This window comes from Staurois parvus, unplaced genomic scaffold, assembly GCF_062004578.1.
Source record: "Staurois parvus isolate SC_StPar_1 unplaced genomic scaffold, SC_StPar_1.0 ptg000385l, whole genome shotgun sequence".
Taxonomy (NCBI): domain Eukaryota; kingdom Metazoa; phylum Chordata; class Amphibia; order Anura; family Ranidae; genus Staurois; species Staurois parvus.
This window is the reverse complement of record NW_028318181.1, coordinates 496,740-514,647: the sequence shown is the minus strand read 5'-3', so window position 1 is coordinate 514,647 and position 17,908 is coordinate 496,740. Positions and strand designations below refer to the sequence as shown.

Genomic DNA, 17,908 nt, shown 5'->3' with positions numbered 1-17,908 from the left:
CAAAATTAAATGGACACAAACAGTGCTTGAGTGCAGAACTTTTTTACCCTTCCTGTGGCCCCCTGGAACACAGGGCCCTGAGCAGCCACACATTCTGTTCTTAATATAGGAACTACTCTACTAATCTGATCTATAACTATTTCTGCTGTACAGTTTCTTTGGTTTGCAGGCCACCTACTGGTTAAAAACCCAATTACACTGTAAGTACTGACCTAGTTTGAATCCTTAAATACAGGTGCATATCAATAAATTAGAATATCATCAAAAAGATAATTTATTTCAGTAATTAAATTCAAAAAGTGAAACTCATATACTATATAGATTCATTACACACAGAATGATATATTTCAAGCATTTCCATCTTTAATTTTGATGATTATGGCTTACAGCTAGTGAAAACTCAAAATTCAGTATCTCAGAAAATTAGATTACATAAGACCAATAAAAAAAAGTATTATTAATACAGAAATGTTGAGTTACTGAAACGTATGTCCATGTACAGTATAGTATGCACTCAATACTTGGTCGGGGGTCCTTTTGCCTAAATTACTGAATCAATGCAGTGTGGCATGGAGGTGATCCGCCTGTGGCCTTCAGCTCATTAGCATTGTTGGATCTGGTGTCTCTCAACTTCCTCTTGACAATACTCCACAGATTCTCTATGGGCTTTAGGTCAGGCGAGTTTGCTGCCAATCAAGTGATACCATGATCATTAAACCAGGTATTGGTACTTTTGGCAGCGTGGGTAGGTGCCAAGTCCTGCTGGAAAAAGAAATCAGCATCTCCATAAAGCTGGTCAGCAGAGGAAAGCATGAAGTGCTCTAGAATTTCCTGGTAGATGGCTGCGCTGACTTTGGACTTGATAAAACACAGTGGACCAACACCAGCAGATGACATGGCTTCCCAAATCATTAAACTGTGGAAACTTCACACTGGACCTCATGCAACTTGGATTCTGTGCCTCTCCACTCTTCCTCCAGACTCTGGGACCTTGATTCACAAATGAAATGCAAAATTTATTTTCATCCGTAAAGAGGACTTTGAACCAGTGAGCAACAGTCCAGTCCTTTTTCTACTTAGCCCAGGTAAGGCGCTTCTGATGTTGTCTCTGGTTCAGGAGTGGCTTGAAACAAGGAATGTGACAGTTGTAGCCCATGTCCTGGATACGTCTGTGTGTGGTGGCTCTTGAATCACTGACTCCAGACATAGTCCACTCCTTGTGAATCTCCCCCAAATTCTTGAATGGTCTGTGCTTCACAATCCTCTCAAAGCTGCGGTTATCCCTGTTGCTTGTGCACCTTTTTCTACCACACTTTTTCCTTCCACTCAACTTTCCATTAATATGCTTGGATACAGTACTCTGTGAACAGCCAGCTTCTTTAGCAATTTATTTATTTTTATTTATTTATTTATCGAGTTTATATAGCGCCAAAGGGTTTGCTCAGCGCTGTACAATAGAGGGGGGACAATACATGAAACAGAACAGTATCATCAAACAGCACACGAGGGGTTAGAGGGCCCTACTCTTTCGAGCGTACAATCTAGGAGGGAGGGGGTAGAGGCACAGGAGGAAACGGCTGTGGGGGATGGAGTGGTAGGAGGAGGGAAGGGCAGCGGCTGTTAGGTGAGGGTGGGGTAGGCTTCCCTGAAGAGGTGGGTTTTCAGGGAGCGCCTGAAGGTGAGGAGGGAAGGTGACAGTCTGATGGATTGGGGTAGTGAGTTTCAGAGGATGGGGGAGGACCTGGAGAAGTCTTGCAGTCGTGCGTGGGAGGAGGAGACCAGGGAGCAAGATAGAAGGAGGTCCTGTGAAGAGCGAAGGGTACGGGTAGGGTGGTACCTGGGAATCAGGTCGGTGAGGTAGTTAGGGGCAGTGTTGTGAATGGCCTTATAGGTCAGGGTGAGCAATTTAAATTTAATGCGTTGGGCAATGGGGAGCCAGTGGAGGGAGAGGCAGAGGGGGGTGGCAGAGGTGGAGCGGCTGGTGAGGTGGATGAGTCTGGCCGCTGAGTTCAGGATGGTCTGAAGCGGGGAGAGCCTGCACTGGGGTAGGCCGGTGAGGAGGGAGTTGCAGTAGTCCAGGCGTGAGATAATCAGGGAGTGTACTAGTAGTTTAGTGGTGTCTGGGGTAAGGAAGGAGCGTATCTTGGCGATATTGCGGAGGTGGAGTCTGCATGTGTTTGTGAGAGATTTGATATGAGGTTGAAAGGAAAGGTTTGAGTCCAGAATGACGCCAAGGACTTTGGCTTGCTGGGCGGGATTGATGGTGGTGTTGTTGGTAGTGATGGAAAGGATGGGGGGGGGGGGCGCGGGCTGGGGGGAAGATGAGAAGCTCGGTTTTGGAGAGGTTGAGTTTGAGGAAACAATGATGTTTTGTGACTTACCCTACTTGTAGAGGGTGTTAATGACTGTCTTCTGGACAACTGTCAAAGCAGCAGTCTTCCCCATGATGGTGTAACCAACTGAACCAGACTGAGAGACCATTTAAAGGCTCAGGAAATTTTTACAGGATTTTTTGAGTTGATTAGCTGATTAGCGTGTGATACCATAAGTCTACAATGTTAACTTTTTCACAAAATTCTAATTTTCTGAGATACTGACTTTTGGGTTGTCACTAGCTGTAAGCCATAATCATCAAAATTAAAAGAAAGAAATGCTTGAAATATATCACTCTGTGTGTAAAAGATCTATATAACATATTAGTGTTACTTTTTTAATTGAATTACTGAAATAAATTAACTTTTTGATGATATTCTAAAATATTGAGAAAAACCTGTACTAGCACACAACATGAAATCTGTGAAACTGATCATTCAATATACACAAAGGGGGAGATTTACCAAAACCAAAGGGTTCAAAATCTGGTGCCCTTCTGCATAGAAACCAATCTGCTTCTAACTTCAGCTTGTTCAGTTAGGTTTTGGCACTAAAACCTGGAAGCAGATGGGTCTCCATGTAGAACTGCACCAGATTTTGCACCCTCCAGTTTTAGAAAATAATTCCCAATATCTAAAAATATCTACATGTACCAGAAAAATCATACACTTGATTGATTTACTAAAGGCCAATAGACTGTTCACTCACTATGCAAGGAAACGGCATTTTGCAAGGGAATGTTCCCTTAGCTTTTTAAATTAAAAATTCACTTTGCAAAGAAAACGTAATCACGTGCAAGCAAAATAAAAAACTATATTTCTGCTTGCACATGATTGGATGATGTAAGCCAGTGGACCTTTACTAGACATGTGCGACCACTGGGATTTTTATTTTTTTTTGCTATATAAATGAAAAAGTCCCAAATTTTTGAAAAAAAGTGTTTTTCTTATACAATTTTGCAAATAAATAATCTTTCTTCATAAATATTGGCCAAAATGTATTCAGTTACCTTTTTAGCAAAAAAAAAAAAAAAATAACCCAAATTAGTTTATAACCAAAAATTATAATTTTTCAAAACATTTTTTTTAAATTTGTATTTTATTTTTTTATATTATTATTATTTATGTTTTTTTGGGGTTTTTTTTACATACCATCACCCTAGCAGTACAGTGTCGCCATAGCTACACTGTACTACTTGTGGGGGGTGATGAATATTTTTCTCTTTTTTCAGACTGATTACTTTTACACCCATAAAGGCTGTAAAAGCAATCATTTCTCCTTCTCTCTGGCTGCATTCTTGCAGTCATTGAGAAATACTGTGTGAGCTGTGATTGGTCACAGCTTGTCACACGGTACAAGGCTGTTGTGAATAGCTTTGTACCATGTGATCTCTGTTATCATTCACAGATTTCACCAGTAGTAAAGACATCTTGCTTACTACTCTTCATTTGATCACTGATAGGCCAATCAGTGATGACATGATCGGGACCTCACACAGAGGTCCTGTACAACTATCGGTGGTCACTGGATCGCGGTGCTGCGCGCTCCCTGGGAGAGCGCACAAGCAGGGAAGTGGAAAGGACATTTATAAACGGCTACTCGCCCCTGAACTGCTCCTGTCCAGCCTTTTATATACATGGGCCGGAGGGGAAGTAGTTAAAAAAAGTTTGTGGGCATGGTCACTCATATTTTTAATATCAATACCAAAATTTCATGATTTCTGCTAGGGTGTGCAACTTTTTGAGCACAACTGTACAAAATGAATGCCGATGATACGAAACAAATTCCGAAAACGACTCAGTTTACCATAACGAATATGATGAAACAAACTTCTTCAATTAACAAATGCATCTGAAATGAAGCAAAATGAAAATTTCCAGCGTGCACATGTATAAGCTTCACCACATTTGCTACGTTAAGGGTAAATTCTCTTGCAAAGTGCAAATTCCATTGTAGAGTAAACAGCCTATTTGTCTTTAGCAAATCAATTCCACTGTATCAAACACTGTATGAACATACCTGGATTAATCTTTGCAATACAATCATGCAAATCTGCTTTTTATCATGCAAAGCCAATTCCTGCTGTGTCATGAGAATGCTATAGCGACCATAAAATTCAATGTATGTCCACCTAGAAAGACACAATATCAATGAATTAAGGGCTTATAGCTAAAGTTTAGTGTTTAAGTAATCTGAGATGGAGAATTACCTGGAAGGATAGCTTTGTGCACTAATTCGGATTGTTTCCAGCACACCGCACGCTCGTAACTGCTGGACAACTCGAATAGGGTCAAACCTGGGATAAAGTAAAATTACTATTAACATATACATGTAAAATGTATGCTTATTATGTTCTATGGAAACATAATTTTCATGTCTAATTCATATCACAAAAAGAATAATACACGGGTGTTCATTCACAAAGGTAAGTAACACAAGAATTATTACCCCATACTGCCAAATACTAAATAGGACCTTTTAAAGTTATCACAATTAAACTTTCTCCTTAGCATTACTTATAGTAAAATATCTTTTTACTTAATACACTGTAAATATATTTAACACAAGGAATCTGCTATACGTGCTACATTTGACTCTTTTCTCTACACATGATACATTCTCTCTGGGGAGGTAAAGAAAAGCAGAAGATTGGGGTAGAGTCATGAAGCAGAAAAGGCTGTTGACTATACTTGAAATGGTAGGAATAATGGTAGGAAAAAACTAAATCAGCATAAAATAGTTTCTTCATTGGCCAAAATAAAATAGTGCAATTGCATATGCATTTTGTCAGGTGAAATGTTTAACAGTTATTATTTCTGGCCGATAAATTAAATAGGAAATGTATTTTCGTGATGTAATAAATGACAGAAGATGCTTGGGACACCAAAGCTGGAAAACTTCTATAAAACTGAAAGCTCCAGTTGGGCAATGGTGAAAAACCTTTCAGGAACTCTTCCAAGCTCCTGGTGAATGGCTTGAAAGCTGCAAGTGGCAGAAGAACAATAATGTTTTGTGATAATCTGGACACAAGTGTACAAAATACTGGGACAATAGGCCATTGATCAGACTCCACTTTGAACAAAGGGTAGGTGGCAATGTAATGGTTATAAAGTGGACATTACTGGTCATTTCCTACTCATTTGTCACAATTATTTTTGATAATGCCCATGTTTTTGTACAAAGATGCCTCTCCTCTAAGTGTACATGGAAAGGGAACATGTCATTCTGGAAAGGGAAAGATGAGAGAGGGAAAGTGAAAGATGAGAAAGAGGCCACAAAATGAAAGGATGGTGCTAAGTCACTGTCTAGCTGCTGGACTATTGCTGGTGTTATTTAGGTGTTCTTCTTGTCTTTCAGATGGCCTTGTGCTGTGAGTGATTATGAAGAAGTGCCTGACCACTGACAGGTAAAGTGAATAACATTGTTTATTTCATTGCAATGACATCTCAAAGAGGGTGGGATATACTAAGCAACACATGAACATGTTGTCCCTGAGGTTGATATGTTGAAAACAGAAAAGCATAAGGATTTGAGCAACTTTGACAAGATGTTTGGATTACAGCAGCTCCAAAGCTGCAGCTCTTGTGGGATGTTCCTGGTCTGCAGTGGTCAGGACCGACCAAAAGTGGTCCAAGGAAGGAAAATTGGGTGGCCAAGCTTATTGATGCAGATTTGGAGTGTAGGCTGGCCCATGTAGCCTGGTCCAATGGAAGAGCTACTGAATCTCAAATTTCTGAAAAAAGTAATGTTGGTTCCAAAAGAAAGGTATCAGAACACAGAGAGCACTGCAGTTTGTTGTGTATGGGGCTGTAGCTGCAGACTGGTCAGGGTGCCCACACTGACCCGCTTCAACAGCCAACAATGGGCACATGAGCATCAGAACTGGACCACGAAACAAAGGAAGAAGGCAGCCTGATATGATGAATTCAAGAGTGGTTTGAGGTGTTGATTTGGCCTCCATATTCTCCAGATCTCAATTCAATTGAGTATCTGTGGGATGTGCTGGAAAAATGAGTCCAATCCATTGAGGCCCCACCTCCCAACACACAGGATTTAAAAGATCTGCTACTGACAGCTAGTGGAGTCCATGCCTTGACAGGTTATAGTGGGTGCATAATTTTACGGCTGATCGGTGTATTATATTGCTGTATATATTAATGTATCTGCCTTGGGTTGAGGTGTAAAATGTTAACCCTAACAGTGAACTCTCTGATCTTATGGTCTGTTAAACAAAATATATCTGTTTGTTAATTGCAAAAAAATTACCCCTAGATCATGTAAAACATTTAGAACTGTTCAGTGTATTGTGCATAAGTCCTGTGTTATCTCAAGGAGAGTAATTACCTCTTCCAGTTACTATCTTGGGACTACTTAATAAATACAATTTATATTTTGTAGATGGAGAGTAGGCAGGTCTGAGTAGTTCATCAAAAGAAATCTGGAAAGGTCTGACAACACTCCGTCCACAAAAATGTTGTGTGTTGTCGGCCCACAACAGGACTTAGGAGCTGAGTGCATTTCCAGAAGATCAATAGATATTTTTCAGGGCTGCTGTGCATCAGCAAATGCAGGCTGCACGGCCTACACTAGTGTGAACCAGGCGTAAAGGAATAAAACTTTGAAAATGTGTATGTCAGAGATATATTTTTTATTCTGCCCTAGCAAATACTTTAAATAGTTTTTAAACAGACTAGCACCTTAACTCCATACTTACTCAAATGGCATCTTTTCATCGTTAGGCTTTATGCATCGCACATAGTGAGGAGTGGTGGCATTAAGGGTTTCCATAAGTAAACAGAGAGAATTGCGGAACTGAAAGTACAGGAAAACATAGTATGACACACATCACAAAAAGAAAAAGATAGTGGGGGTCAATTCCCTATCATATACTACATGCAGCATTACATTTTAGATCAAAATAAAAAAAAAAATAAAAAACAGTAAAGGACTTACCACACTGACCAGCTACATTTACAGTCTGCACATTAAGATCTTTTCTGGTGTTTTCGTAAATATAAAATAATTCACAGATATTGTTGTACAAACTTGTGCTCCTGGAACTATGGGGGAGATTTACTAAAACTGGACAGTGCAAAATCAGGTGCAGCTCTGCAGATAAACCAATCAGATTCCAGGTTTTATTGTCAAAGCTTCATTGAAGAAGATGAAGTTAGATGCTGATTGGCTACCATGCACAGCTGATGTAACTATATAGTTCTCTAAAGTGTCTATTTAGAAAAGCAGAAGACAGTCTTGCCATTTGAAGTTGAAGGAAAATGTTTCTTTAACCACTTCCCATCTGGCCCATGTACATAAACGGCCGGATGGGAGCAGTGCAAGAGTGGGTGGCCGTTTATAAACGTCCTCCCGCTTCCCTGCCTGTGCGCGCTCACTGGGAACACTGAAAGATTTACGGGACCTCCGTGTGAGGTCCAGATCATGTGATCACTGATTGGCCAATGAGTGATTACATGAATAGTAATAAGCAAGATGCCACTTCTGACATCATTGCTTACTACTAGTGAAATCTGTGGATGATCACAGAGGTCACTTGGTACAATGCTATTCACAACAGTCTTGTACCATGTGACAAGCTGTGACCAATCACAGCTCCCACAGTATTTCTCAATGGCTGCAAGAATGCAGCCAGAGAGAAGGAAAAATGATTGCTTTTACAGCCTTTATGGGTGTAAAAGCAATCAGTGTAAAAAAAAAATTTCATCACCCCCCACAAGTAGTACAGTGTCACTATGGTGACACTGTACTGCTAGGGTGACGGTATGTTAAAAAAAAAAAGAAGAAAAAAACAAATAATACTATAAAAAAATAAAATAAAAATGTTTTTGAAAAAATTATAATTTTTGGTTATAAGCTAATTTGGGTTTTTTTTACTAAAAAGATAGCTGAATACATTTTGGCCAAGATTTATGAAAAAAGATTATTTATTTGCAAAATTGTATAAGAAAAACACTTTTTTTTTTCAAAATGTTTGGACTTTTTCATTTATATAGCAAAAAAATAAAAATCTCAGTGGTGAATAAATACCACCAAAATAAAGCTTTATCTGTCTCAAAAAAATTCATATGGGTACAGTGTTGCATGACCGCGCAATTGTCATTCAAAGTGTGATAGCACTGAAAGCTGAAAATTGGCCTGAACAGGAAGGGGGTGAAAGTGTCCGGACTTGGTTAAATAAAATACTTGTGAGAAAAAAGGCTTTAAATGTTTTATAACTATTTCCTGCAAAAAACAAAAACACAATTTCACATCTATGCAATATTGATATTGGCCAGGGCTGTCCAACTTGCTGGCCACAAAAAGTAGTACAGCCCTGATGTATGGTAGGTGAACTGAACACTTTTGTAAGTAAAATGGTATTTTTTGTACTCACAATAAAATCCTTCTTGTGTTGAGTTCATTGGGGTAAAAAGACCTCTGGTGTATAAAGCCAGCCATACATGGGTCAAATTCTGAAAGAATTTTCTTTCAAAAATCTTTTCTAAGAACTTTCCCTCAATTTCGCACCATTAGTGGGCCACAGCATGGACAATTTTCGAGTGATCATTGAATCAGGCATGTTGGAAATTTTTTGAAAATTAACAAATTTCTAATCAATGATGGGAGAATCGTGCAAGAAATGTAATTGAAAAAGAAATGAGCATGAGCTGTGACCTGGAAAGAAAAGAAAATTCTTGACCATGAAAATAATTTTCTGTAGCAACACGAGGTGAAATGAAAGGCTGGGTTGGTCGAATTTCAAAATCAATGGTGGCACCATCGGATTACAAACCAAACTAAGTTTCTGATTTTCAAAAGAAAATTAGTTCGGGATTTGACCCATGTATGGCCTGAATAAGACTCACATATAGGAGGTGGGACACCAAGAAAAAACGTTGCGTCATGTGGGCTATCCCTTTTTCTAGGCACTGGATCTTAAGGCAGTATCATATTACTGAATGAGATACCCAGGAGGAACAATATCCACATTTTATTGCCCCCTGACTACCCACAAGCGGACATGGTGCCATTCAGAAGAGTGCACATTGCCATGGCAGGGATTCTTTGCATCGTGGTCCGGCAACATAAAACCAGAACTAAACTCTGCTAGCATTAGTAAATAAATAGGAAGATTTATTATATTTACTTGATTTAAACCTTTTTTAATATTTCCTCAGTTGCCTCCTGGTTTCTGGCCTTGGGCAAATGATGTCATACATCCCAGGAGTCTTCATGGGCATTTTTTTCCCTTTCACCGGGAGGAGGAGCTTTCTCAGCTAAGCACACCCTTAGGTCTGCATGCCTGAGCTAAGGGCAGATGAATTCCAGGAAGTAAATGCTATATGAATCTGTTTTTCAAAGTGATTGTTCAGCAAAATAAAAAATGGAGACATGGATGGATGGGTGAGTTTGCTTTGAAAAAAGTTAAGTTCTACTTCAATGCTACATGCAGAGTTTGACAGGCAGCACCAGCTGTAAAATTCTCCCATACAAGTGAACAGTTTCGATCTGCAAGCATGAGCCAGTTGATTGGTTCATAGTTGTGTCTTGGTCCCTCAATGTAAAATAGCTACTCAGCAATAAAAAATAAAAACAGGCGTCATACGTTGGCAGTTTTGCCTCCTGAACACCTGCAAACCTCCTTTCAACACTGAAAAGCAATCGGTTTTCAGGGTGGTGGTAAACTATACCATTAGTGTGAAAGGAATTTTACTAAATAAACGGGTACTGTATGTCCACATACGTTACTTGTAAAGCTATTATAAAAACACAATGGCTTAACAATGATGCTTTCCACTGAAGACCTAGATACAGATTGAGCAGAAAGTGATTATGATAACTGTGACGGGAGTCACTTTGGGTGGGGGGTCCATGGAACCCAGCTCACTTTGGAGAGGTGTGGAGACCCCTGTCTCAGCTCCCCATATCCCTCTTATATGTAAGTCACCCTCTGCCTGTTAGGGGTACAGGGTGATCTGTCCTAATATTCTGTAGACATATATAGGTGGGGTGGGGGTTGTGGATTGTTTGGTGTTATGTGGCTGCATCCCATTGTTCTATTGTTTGTCAGGCTTGGGAGCAAACTATTAGGGGATGTATGTGTTTATGTGTATTGGTTTGGTGGGGGGTGTCTCCAGCAACCCTCCTGGTGGGACTGTCTGCTGGTGTATCTCTTGTTACTAAATGTAGACTGCCCCTCCCTGTGTCATTATGCAGGGAGGGGAGACTGTCCCCTGAGTGTATATATCTTGTATCTGTGTGAAAATAAAGTAGTCTATTTCCTGGTTTACTTCAAGACTGGTGTCGTCTAGTCTTGTATGGTCGGCTGTGGTGCAAGTTGTCAGTGTTCGGATGGGGAAGGGGTAGTCTAACGGAAGTACCCAAGTGCAGTCTGGGGTCAGTTCCATTACAATAACATGACAGCATTCGGCAGAGTGTTCTGTATAGACCGTACCTTGCTGCCAACTGTCATCCTCAGTTCTTTGTTTGCAGACTTTATGACAGGCCGTGCAGACTTCACCTTGATGGCAGCACTATACTGTGGAGTGCTGGGTGTATTGTCTTGAAAAAAGCTGGCACACAGGTCAAACTAGGATTGTTAAGAGAAACAAAAAAAACAAGCCTTGGATAATGACCACAAAGATTTGGTGAAAAAAAACCACATCAAAACCTTTAGTGTAACCTGAAGAATCTTGTTTTTTTTTCTATTTTCAATGTTTTCTTTATGAAACATTTGCTAAAGGGTATCTTTGCCTTCCAAACTCACCACACATGATACATTCTGATTGTACAATCTCCTTTAGATCTACCAATAAGTATGTAGTGCAAGGGCCTGCCTGATTGCATGTCATTCGATTGGATAGTTAAGGTAGGCCATCATTTTACACTGTTTTGGTAGATATAACGTTGATTGTACAGCGATTGTGTAGTCAGATTGTAATGAATATGCTAAGCCTGGAATTTTACTGTAACTTGAGCGCAATTCACAAATAAATTACAAGTAATTTAAAGTGGAATTCCAGAATACACCTAACTAGCCTTAAAAAGGTTGCCTCTTCCCTCCTAACACCTATGCTCACTAACCTGGGTATAGATGTACAGTATATACTTACCTATTTTCAGGCTCTTCTAGTCCGGTCACGTGATCCATTTCCCCTGGGTCAGCCAGCGCGACTGCAGGGGAGAGGAGGAAGCACCAACAATGGATGGCCCATAGGAGCCTATGGGTGGCGTCATTGCTTCAGGCTTTACTAGCTGTCGTTGGAGTGCTCTGATTGGGTATTTGAAATGAACACAGCTTACCCTTATTTACTAAGATAGGCAAACATACAACTTTCAAAGCAAACGCTACTTTGCTTGGTGAACAGCTTCTACTCGTTGATTATGTTGACACAATGTATTTAAAGTAGAACAGAAGGCAAAACTTTTTTACATTTTGGATAAAATTGTCACTTCTGTCAGTATTTTTCTTTGTTTGCCATCTCTGTCTCATAAGGGAGTCTTCCCTTTACTTCCTGTCTCATAGCTGAAACAGGAAATGAGAGAAAATTCCTGATTGTCACCAGGGTTGCCAGAACTAGTATCCCCATTGGAAGATTTCTCCTCTATTGTTCTGGGAAAGCAGAAAGTTTGGGATTTTCTTTTACTTTCACTTGTGCTGATAACATTAAAGAGGTCAAATACAGACAGTGAATCCCTCTAACAGGGGCACAGACAGCAATAAAAACCTGACAGGTGTTCTAATCCCTCTTCACTCTATCCAAAACTTTAGGAAAAAAAGTTTAGTTACACTTTAATTGAGATGCTGTCTTAGTTTTGTCTTTGTTTTAAAATATTTTTTAGCATCATGGTTAGTGGTGCACCGAAATGAAATCACTGGTGCTGAAACCGATACCGAAAATTCAGAATGCACGTGGCCGAAACCAAACCGAAACCAAAATGTATGCATATGTGTGGGTGGGGAGGTTCCAATTTTTTGTAGGATTTTTTCTACTTTAATGTATATTTTTATTTATTTATTTTTAACTTATGATTGTATTGCTATCACATAGGAGACCAATAGTCCCCTATGTGATAGCATATAAGTGACAGGTCCTCTTTGTAGGGGGGAGGGAGGAGCAGTGTATACAGAGAGGCTCCCTCACTGGCTGTCACTCTATTTCAGTGTCGGTTTTTTAATGTAATTACCGGCTTTTTTTTTTTTCTTCACTATAGCTCAGAGAATGAGCTGTCACTCTACCAGAAGCTAAAGGAAACAAAGGGGCGGGGTCACTGGGTAATGTCACTGGGTGACCCCGCCCCTTTGTTTCCTTTAGCCCTCCGAGCATGACAGCTCCATTTCTGAGCTATAGTAAAGGAAAAAAAAGCCGGTAATTACATTTTAAAACCGGCACTGACATATAAGCAGCCAGTCACTGTATACAGTACACTGCTCCTCTCCTGTCTTTCTCTGTTGCCTCCCCCCCCCCCCCCACACACACACACACACATCCGCAGCACACACAGTCCCCTGTATCGGCTACATTTTTCCTAACGGCTGATATTTCAGTGCATCCCTAATTATGATTTATGAGCTTTCATACATGATGCCCCATACTTTTACAAAGAGCTGTAACATGTTTAACTGTAAGAGCTGTTAACATGTTTTATATCAAGACTGACAATAAGCAAGGACTCCAGTAGAACTACAATAGGTGCATGCTGAACATCCAATCCCAGACCTACAGGCCTGCATGAGGCAAAGGCAGCCAATCCCTGCACTGTGCAGCAGTTTCCTGTAATCCTCTGCACATTGGAAGGCTTCTTACAGCGCCCCCTAGTGAGCGGAAGATAACTCAAAGACTCTGCACAGAAATTTAGATACAACACTGAGGGCTAGTTCACATCACATCATCCAAAACGTAAAGAAAGTAGGTTACATTGTTTTCAATGCCATAATTCACACCAGTGCTTGCAGTTCCAGTGCATCCCAGTTCTAGAAAAAAAATAAGAACATGCTGCATTTTTTTTGCACAAAACTGTACTGGAACGTGGTAAAATGCATCAAAAACGCATAAAAAAAGCACCGGACCCCAGTACAGTGGGAAAAAAAACTGAAAAAAGAAGAAAAAATCATCTGGAACGCATCCAGAAATGCACTGGAACGCATCAAAAACACCTTAAAAACGCGCATGCAGAAACGTATCTGGAAAGGACTAGGAGTGCATTTGGTGTGAACAAGCTCGAAGACCTTCCTATTAACTCCCAAAAACTGTGTCTATGAATTCATAGTTTCCAAGTTTCTCAATGCAAGTATAAAAAAAAGAACAAGGTAGCAAATCACACAAACCTTACTAGTTTTCAGCAGATCGATCAATACTTCATATACAGTATCACGATTTTTCTCCAAAAACCCATCACATTTGTATTCTACCTGTGCAGATCAAACATGCAGCTTTAGACAGTATAATATATTATGATGCACAAAAGATTATCATCTATATTATTTCTAATACTGACAGTGTCAAATACACAAAAACCTGCATAAAAAATAATAATAAAAATAAAACAATATTCGCGGACCAATGATTTTTCAGTCCTGTATAACAATCATTACATAATAACTGATCTCCTATATATACATACTGCTTAAAAAAAATTAAAGGAGCACTTTTTAATCAGAGTTTAGCATCAAGTCAATTAAACTCCTGGGATAATGATCTGGTCAGTTAAGCAGCAGAGGGGTTTGTTAATCAGTTTCAGCTGCTTTGGTGTTAATTAAATTAACAACAGGTGCACTAGATGGGCAACAATGAGATGACCCCCAAGACAGGAATGGTTTTAAAGGTGGGTGCCACTGACATTTGTTTCCCCACTCATCTTTTCTGACTGTTTTTCACTAGTTTTGCATTTGGCTAGGGCCAGTGTCACTACTGGTAGCATGAGGCAAAACCTGGACCCTACAGAGGTTGCACAGGCAGTCTAACTCCTCCAGGATGGAACATCAATATGTGCCATTGCCAGAAGGTTTGCTGTGTCTCCCAGCACAGTCTCAGGAGCATGAAGGAGATTCAAGGAGACAGGCAGCTACTCTAGGAGAGCTGGACAGGAATGTAGAAGGTCCTTAACCCATCAGCAGGACTGGTATCTGCTCCTTTGTGCAAGGAGGAACAGGATGAGCACTGCCAGAGCCCTACAAAATGTCCTCCAGCAGACCACTAGTGTGAATGTCTCCGACTAAACAATCAGAAACAGACTTCCTGAGGGTGCCCCGAGGGCCCAACTTCCTCTAGTGGGCCCATAGAACTCGACTGGCATTTGCCATTGAACTCCAGAATTGACAGGTCAACCACTGGCACCCTGTGCTTTTCACAGATGAGAGCAGGTTCACCCTGAGCACATGTGACAGACATGAAAGGGTCTGGAGAAGCCATGGAGAAAGTTATGCTGCCTGTAATATTATTCACCATGATCGTTTTGGTGGTGGGTCAGTGATGGTCTGGGGAGGCATATCCATGGAGGGACACACAGACCTCTACAGGCTAGACAATGGCACTCTGACTGCCATTAGGTATCAGAATTAAATCCTTGCACCCATTGTCAGACCCTATGCTGGTTGTAGTGGGTCCTGGGTTCCTCTTGATGCACAACAATGCCCAGTCTCATGTGGTGAGAGTATGCAAGCAGTTCCTGGAGGATGAAGGAATTGATACCATTGAATGGCCCCCACGCTCACCTGACCTAAACCCAATAGAACACCTCTGGGATATCATGTTTCGGTCCGTCCGACGCTGCCAGGGTGCACCTCAGACTGTCCAGGAGCTCAGTGGTGCCTTTTTCCAGGGAAAATGTAATTTTTCCCCATTGAGATCTGATGAGTTTTCAAGGTGTTCCTTTAATTTTCTGAGCAGTATATATATATACAGTCATGGCCGAAATTGTTGGCACCCTTGATATTTTTCCTGAAAATCAAGTATTTCACACAAAAAAGGTATTGCATTAACACATGTTTTGCTATACACATGTTTATTCCCTTTGTATGTATTGGAACAAATATAAAACAGAGGCAGAAAAGCAAATATGACATAATGTCACACAAAACCCCAAAAATGGGCTGGACAAAAGTATTGGCACCCTTAACTTAATATTTGGTTGCACACCCTTTGGAAAACATAACTGAAATCAGTCGCTTCCTATAACCATCAATAAGCTTCTGACACCTCTCACCCGGAATTTTGGACCACTCTTCCTTTGCAAACAGCTCCAGGTCTCTCTTATTGGAAGGACACCTTTTCCCAACAGCAATTTTAAGATCTCTCCACAGGTGTTCAATGGGATTTAGATCTGGGCTCATTGCTGGCCACTTCAGAACTCTCCAGCGCTTCTTTGCCATCCATTTCTGAGTGCTTTTTGACGTATGTTTGGGGTCATTGTCCTGCTGGAAGACCCAGGATCTTGGACGCAAACCCAGCTTTCTGACACTGGGCCCTACAGTGCGACCCAAAATCCTTTGGTAATCCTCAGATTTCATGATGCCTTGCACACAGTCAAGGCACCCAGTGCCAGAGGCAGCAAAACAACCCCAAAACATCATTGAACCTCCACCATATTTTACCGTAGGTACTGTGTTTTGTTCTTTGTAGGCCTCATTCCGTTTTCGGTAAACAGTAGAATGATGTGCTTTACCGAAAAGCTCTATCTTGGTCTCATCTGTCCACAAGACGTTTTCCCAGAAGGCTTTTGGCTTACTCAAGTACATTTTGGCAAACTGTAGTCTTGCTTTTTTATGTCTCTGTGTCAGCAGTGGGGTCCTCCTGGGTCTCCTGCCATAGCGTTTCATTTCATTTAAATGTCGACGGATAGTTCGCGCTGACACTGATGCTCCCTGAGCCTGCAGGACAGCTTGAATGTCTTTGGAACATGTTTGGGGCTGCTTATCCACCATCCGGACTATTCTGCGTTGCAATCTTTCATCAATTTTCCTCATCCGTCCACGACCAGGGAGATTAGCTACAGTGCCATGGGTTGCAAACTTCTTGATAATGTTGCGCACTGTGGACAAAGGCAAATCTAGTTCTCTGGAGATGGACTTGTAACCTTGAGATTGTTGATATTTTGCCACAATTTTGGTTCTCAGGTCCTCAGACAGTTCTCGTCTCCTCTTTCTGTTGTCCATGCTTAGTGTGGCACAGACAGACACACAATGCAAAGGTTAAGTGAACGTCTCTCCTTTTTATCTGCTTTCAGGTGTGATTTCTATATTGCCCACACCTGTTACTTGCCCCAGGTGAGTTTACAGGAGCATCACATGCTTGTAACATTCTTATTTATCCGCAGTTGTGAAAGGGTGCCAATACTTTTGTCCAGCCCATTTTTGGAGGTTTGTGTGACATTATGTCGAATTTGCTTTCTTTCCTCCCTTTTTTTGTTTTGTCCCAATACACACAAAGGGAATAAACATGTGTATAGCAAAACATGTGTTAATGCAATACGTTTCGTGAGAAATACATGATTTCCTGGAGAAATATCAAGGGTGCCAACAATTTCGGCCATGACTGTATATATATATTTTATATTAGCTGTATTAGTATATACATTATATCTAGTGAAAATCCCTAGAGGTGAAAATGAACATAGCATCCTACCGAACTCCTTACATTTTCTATATCATAGGTTTGTTATAAGAAGTAATTAATGAATAAATACGTATGCAAAAGAACAGAAAACTCTAACAGAGCACTCTAATACCTCTGGGATTGCTCACTTGCCGCTAGTACGGAGCTGTATTTGTGTGTGTGTGTAAGGCTGCATTTACAGTTGAGCTGAGCATCTTTGGTCACTTTGCACGCTTTTTTTAAGCATTTCACAGGCATTATGCTAAATTTTTGGAAATCTAGCTACTAGGGAATAAAAATATGGGCTAAGAGTGTTTTTCATGCTTATTTGTGCCTCTGTTTGATCTTCGGGTGTTCTCATTGAAATTTATTGGGACCAAAAATGCCCAAAGCTTGTAACTCCATAGAAGCACAAGTACTTTTTTGAGTTGCGAGCTTCAAGCAACACTACACTAAATAGGCAAATAGGCACAATTGAAAATCATGAGTTTAGAGCTACAAAACACCCAGCTGTGAATGGGGCTTAAATGAATACAAGCACCTGTATTACATTAACCAATTGGACTGCACTTCTCTTTTCATTTATAGGACATTGTTATGGACTTATTTCAGAAAGGAAATGCAACAAATACAGCAAATTACCCATTTAGAAAATATGGCGGTTATTTACTAAGGCTGAAGAGTGCAAAATCTGGTGTAGCTCTGCATAGAAACCAATCAGCTTCTAGGCTTTATTACCAAAGCTTAAGGCGTTGCCAAAACCATAACAGTAAAATCAGTCTGTATATGCAGTAAAGCATGCTTGGTATACTCATTGCAGAACCTAAGGGGTTAATCCTCTGCATTGTGTAAATAGTCTGTTTGATCCTGTCTTCTCTGTTCCTTACCTTTGTCTACTGTCCATAATCCATCTGCTGATAGTACAGAGCTATAGGAGGCACTCT

General features: G+C 40.5%; 1 protein-coding gene across 1 annotated transcript in view; it reads right to left on the bottom strand.

Moving 5' to 3' along the window:
* Positions 1–17,908, bottom strand: part of LOC149455885 (unconventional myosin-Vc-like) — a 194,037-nt gene that overhangs the window by 76,387 nt on the left and 99,742 nt on the right. The window contains exons 14-18 of the mRNA XM_089685756.1: positions 13,700–13,783; positions 10,826–10,960; positions 7,088–7,185; positions 4,583–4,669; positions 4,393–4,504 (exon numbers count right to left, since the gene is read on the bottom strand). Of these exons, the coding sequence (XP_089541882.1) occupies positions 4,393–4,504; positions 4,583–4,669; positions 7,088–7,185; positions 10,826–10,960; positions 13,700–13,783 (516 nt within the window). The remainder of the gene's footprint in view (positions 1–4,392; positions 4,505–4,582; positions 4,670–7,087; positions 7,186–10,825; positions 10,961–13,699; positions 13,784–17,908) is intronic.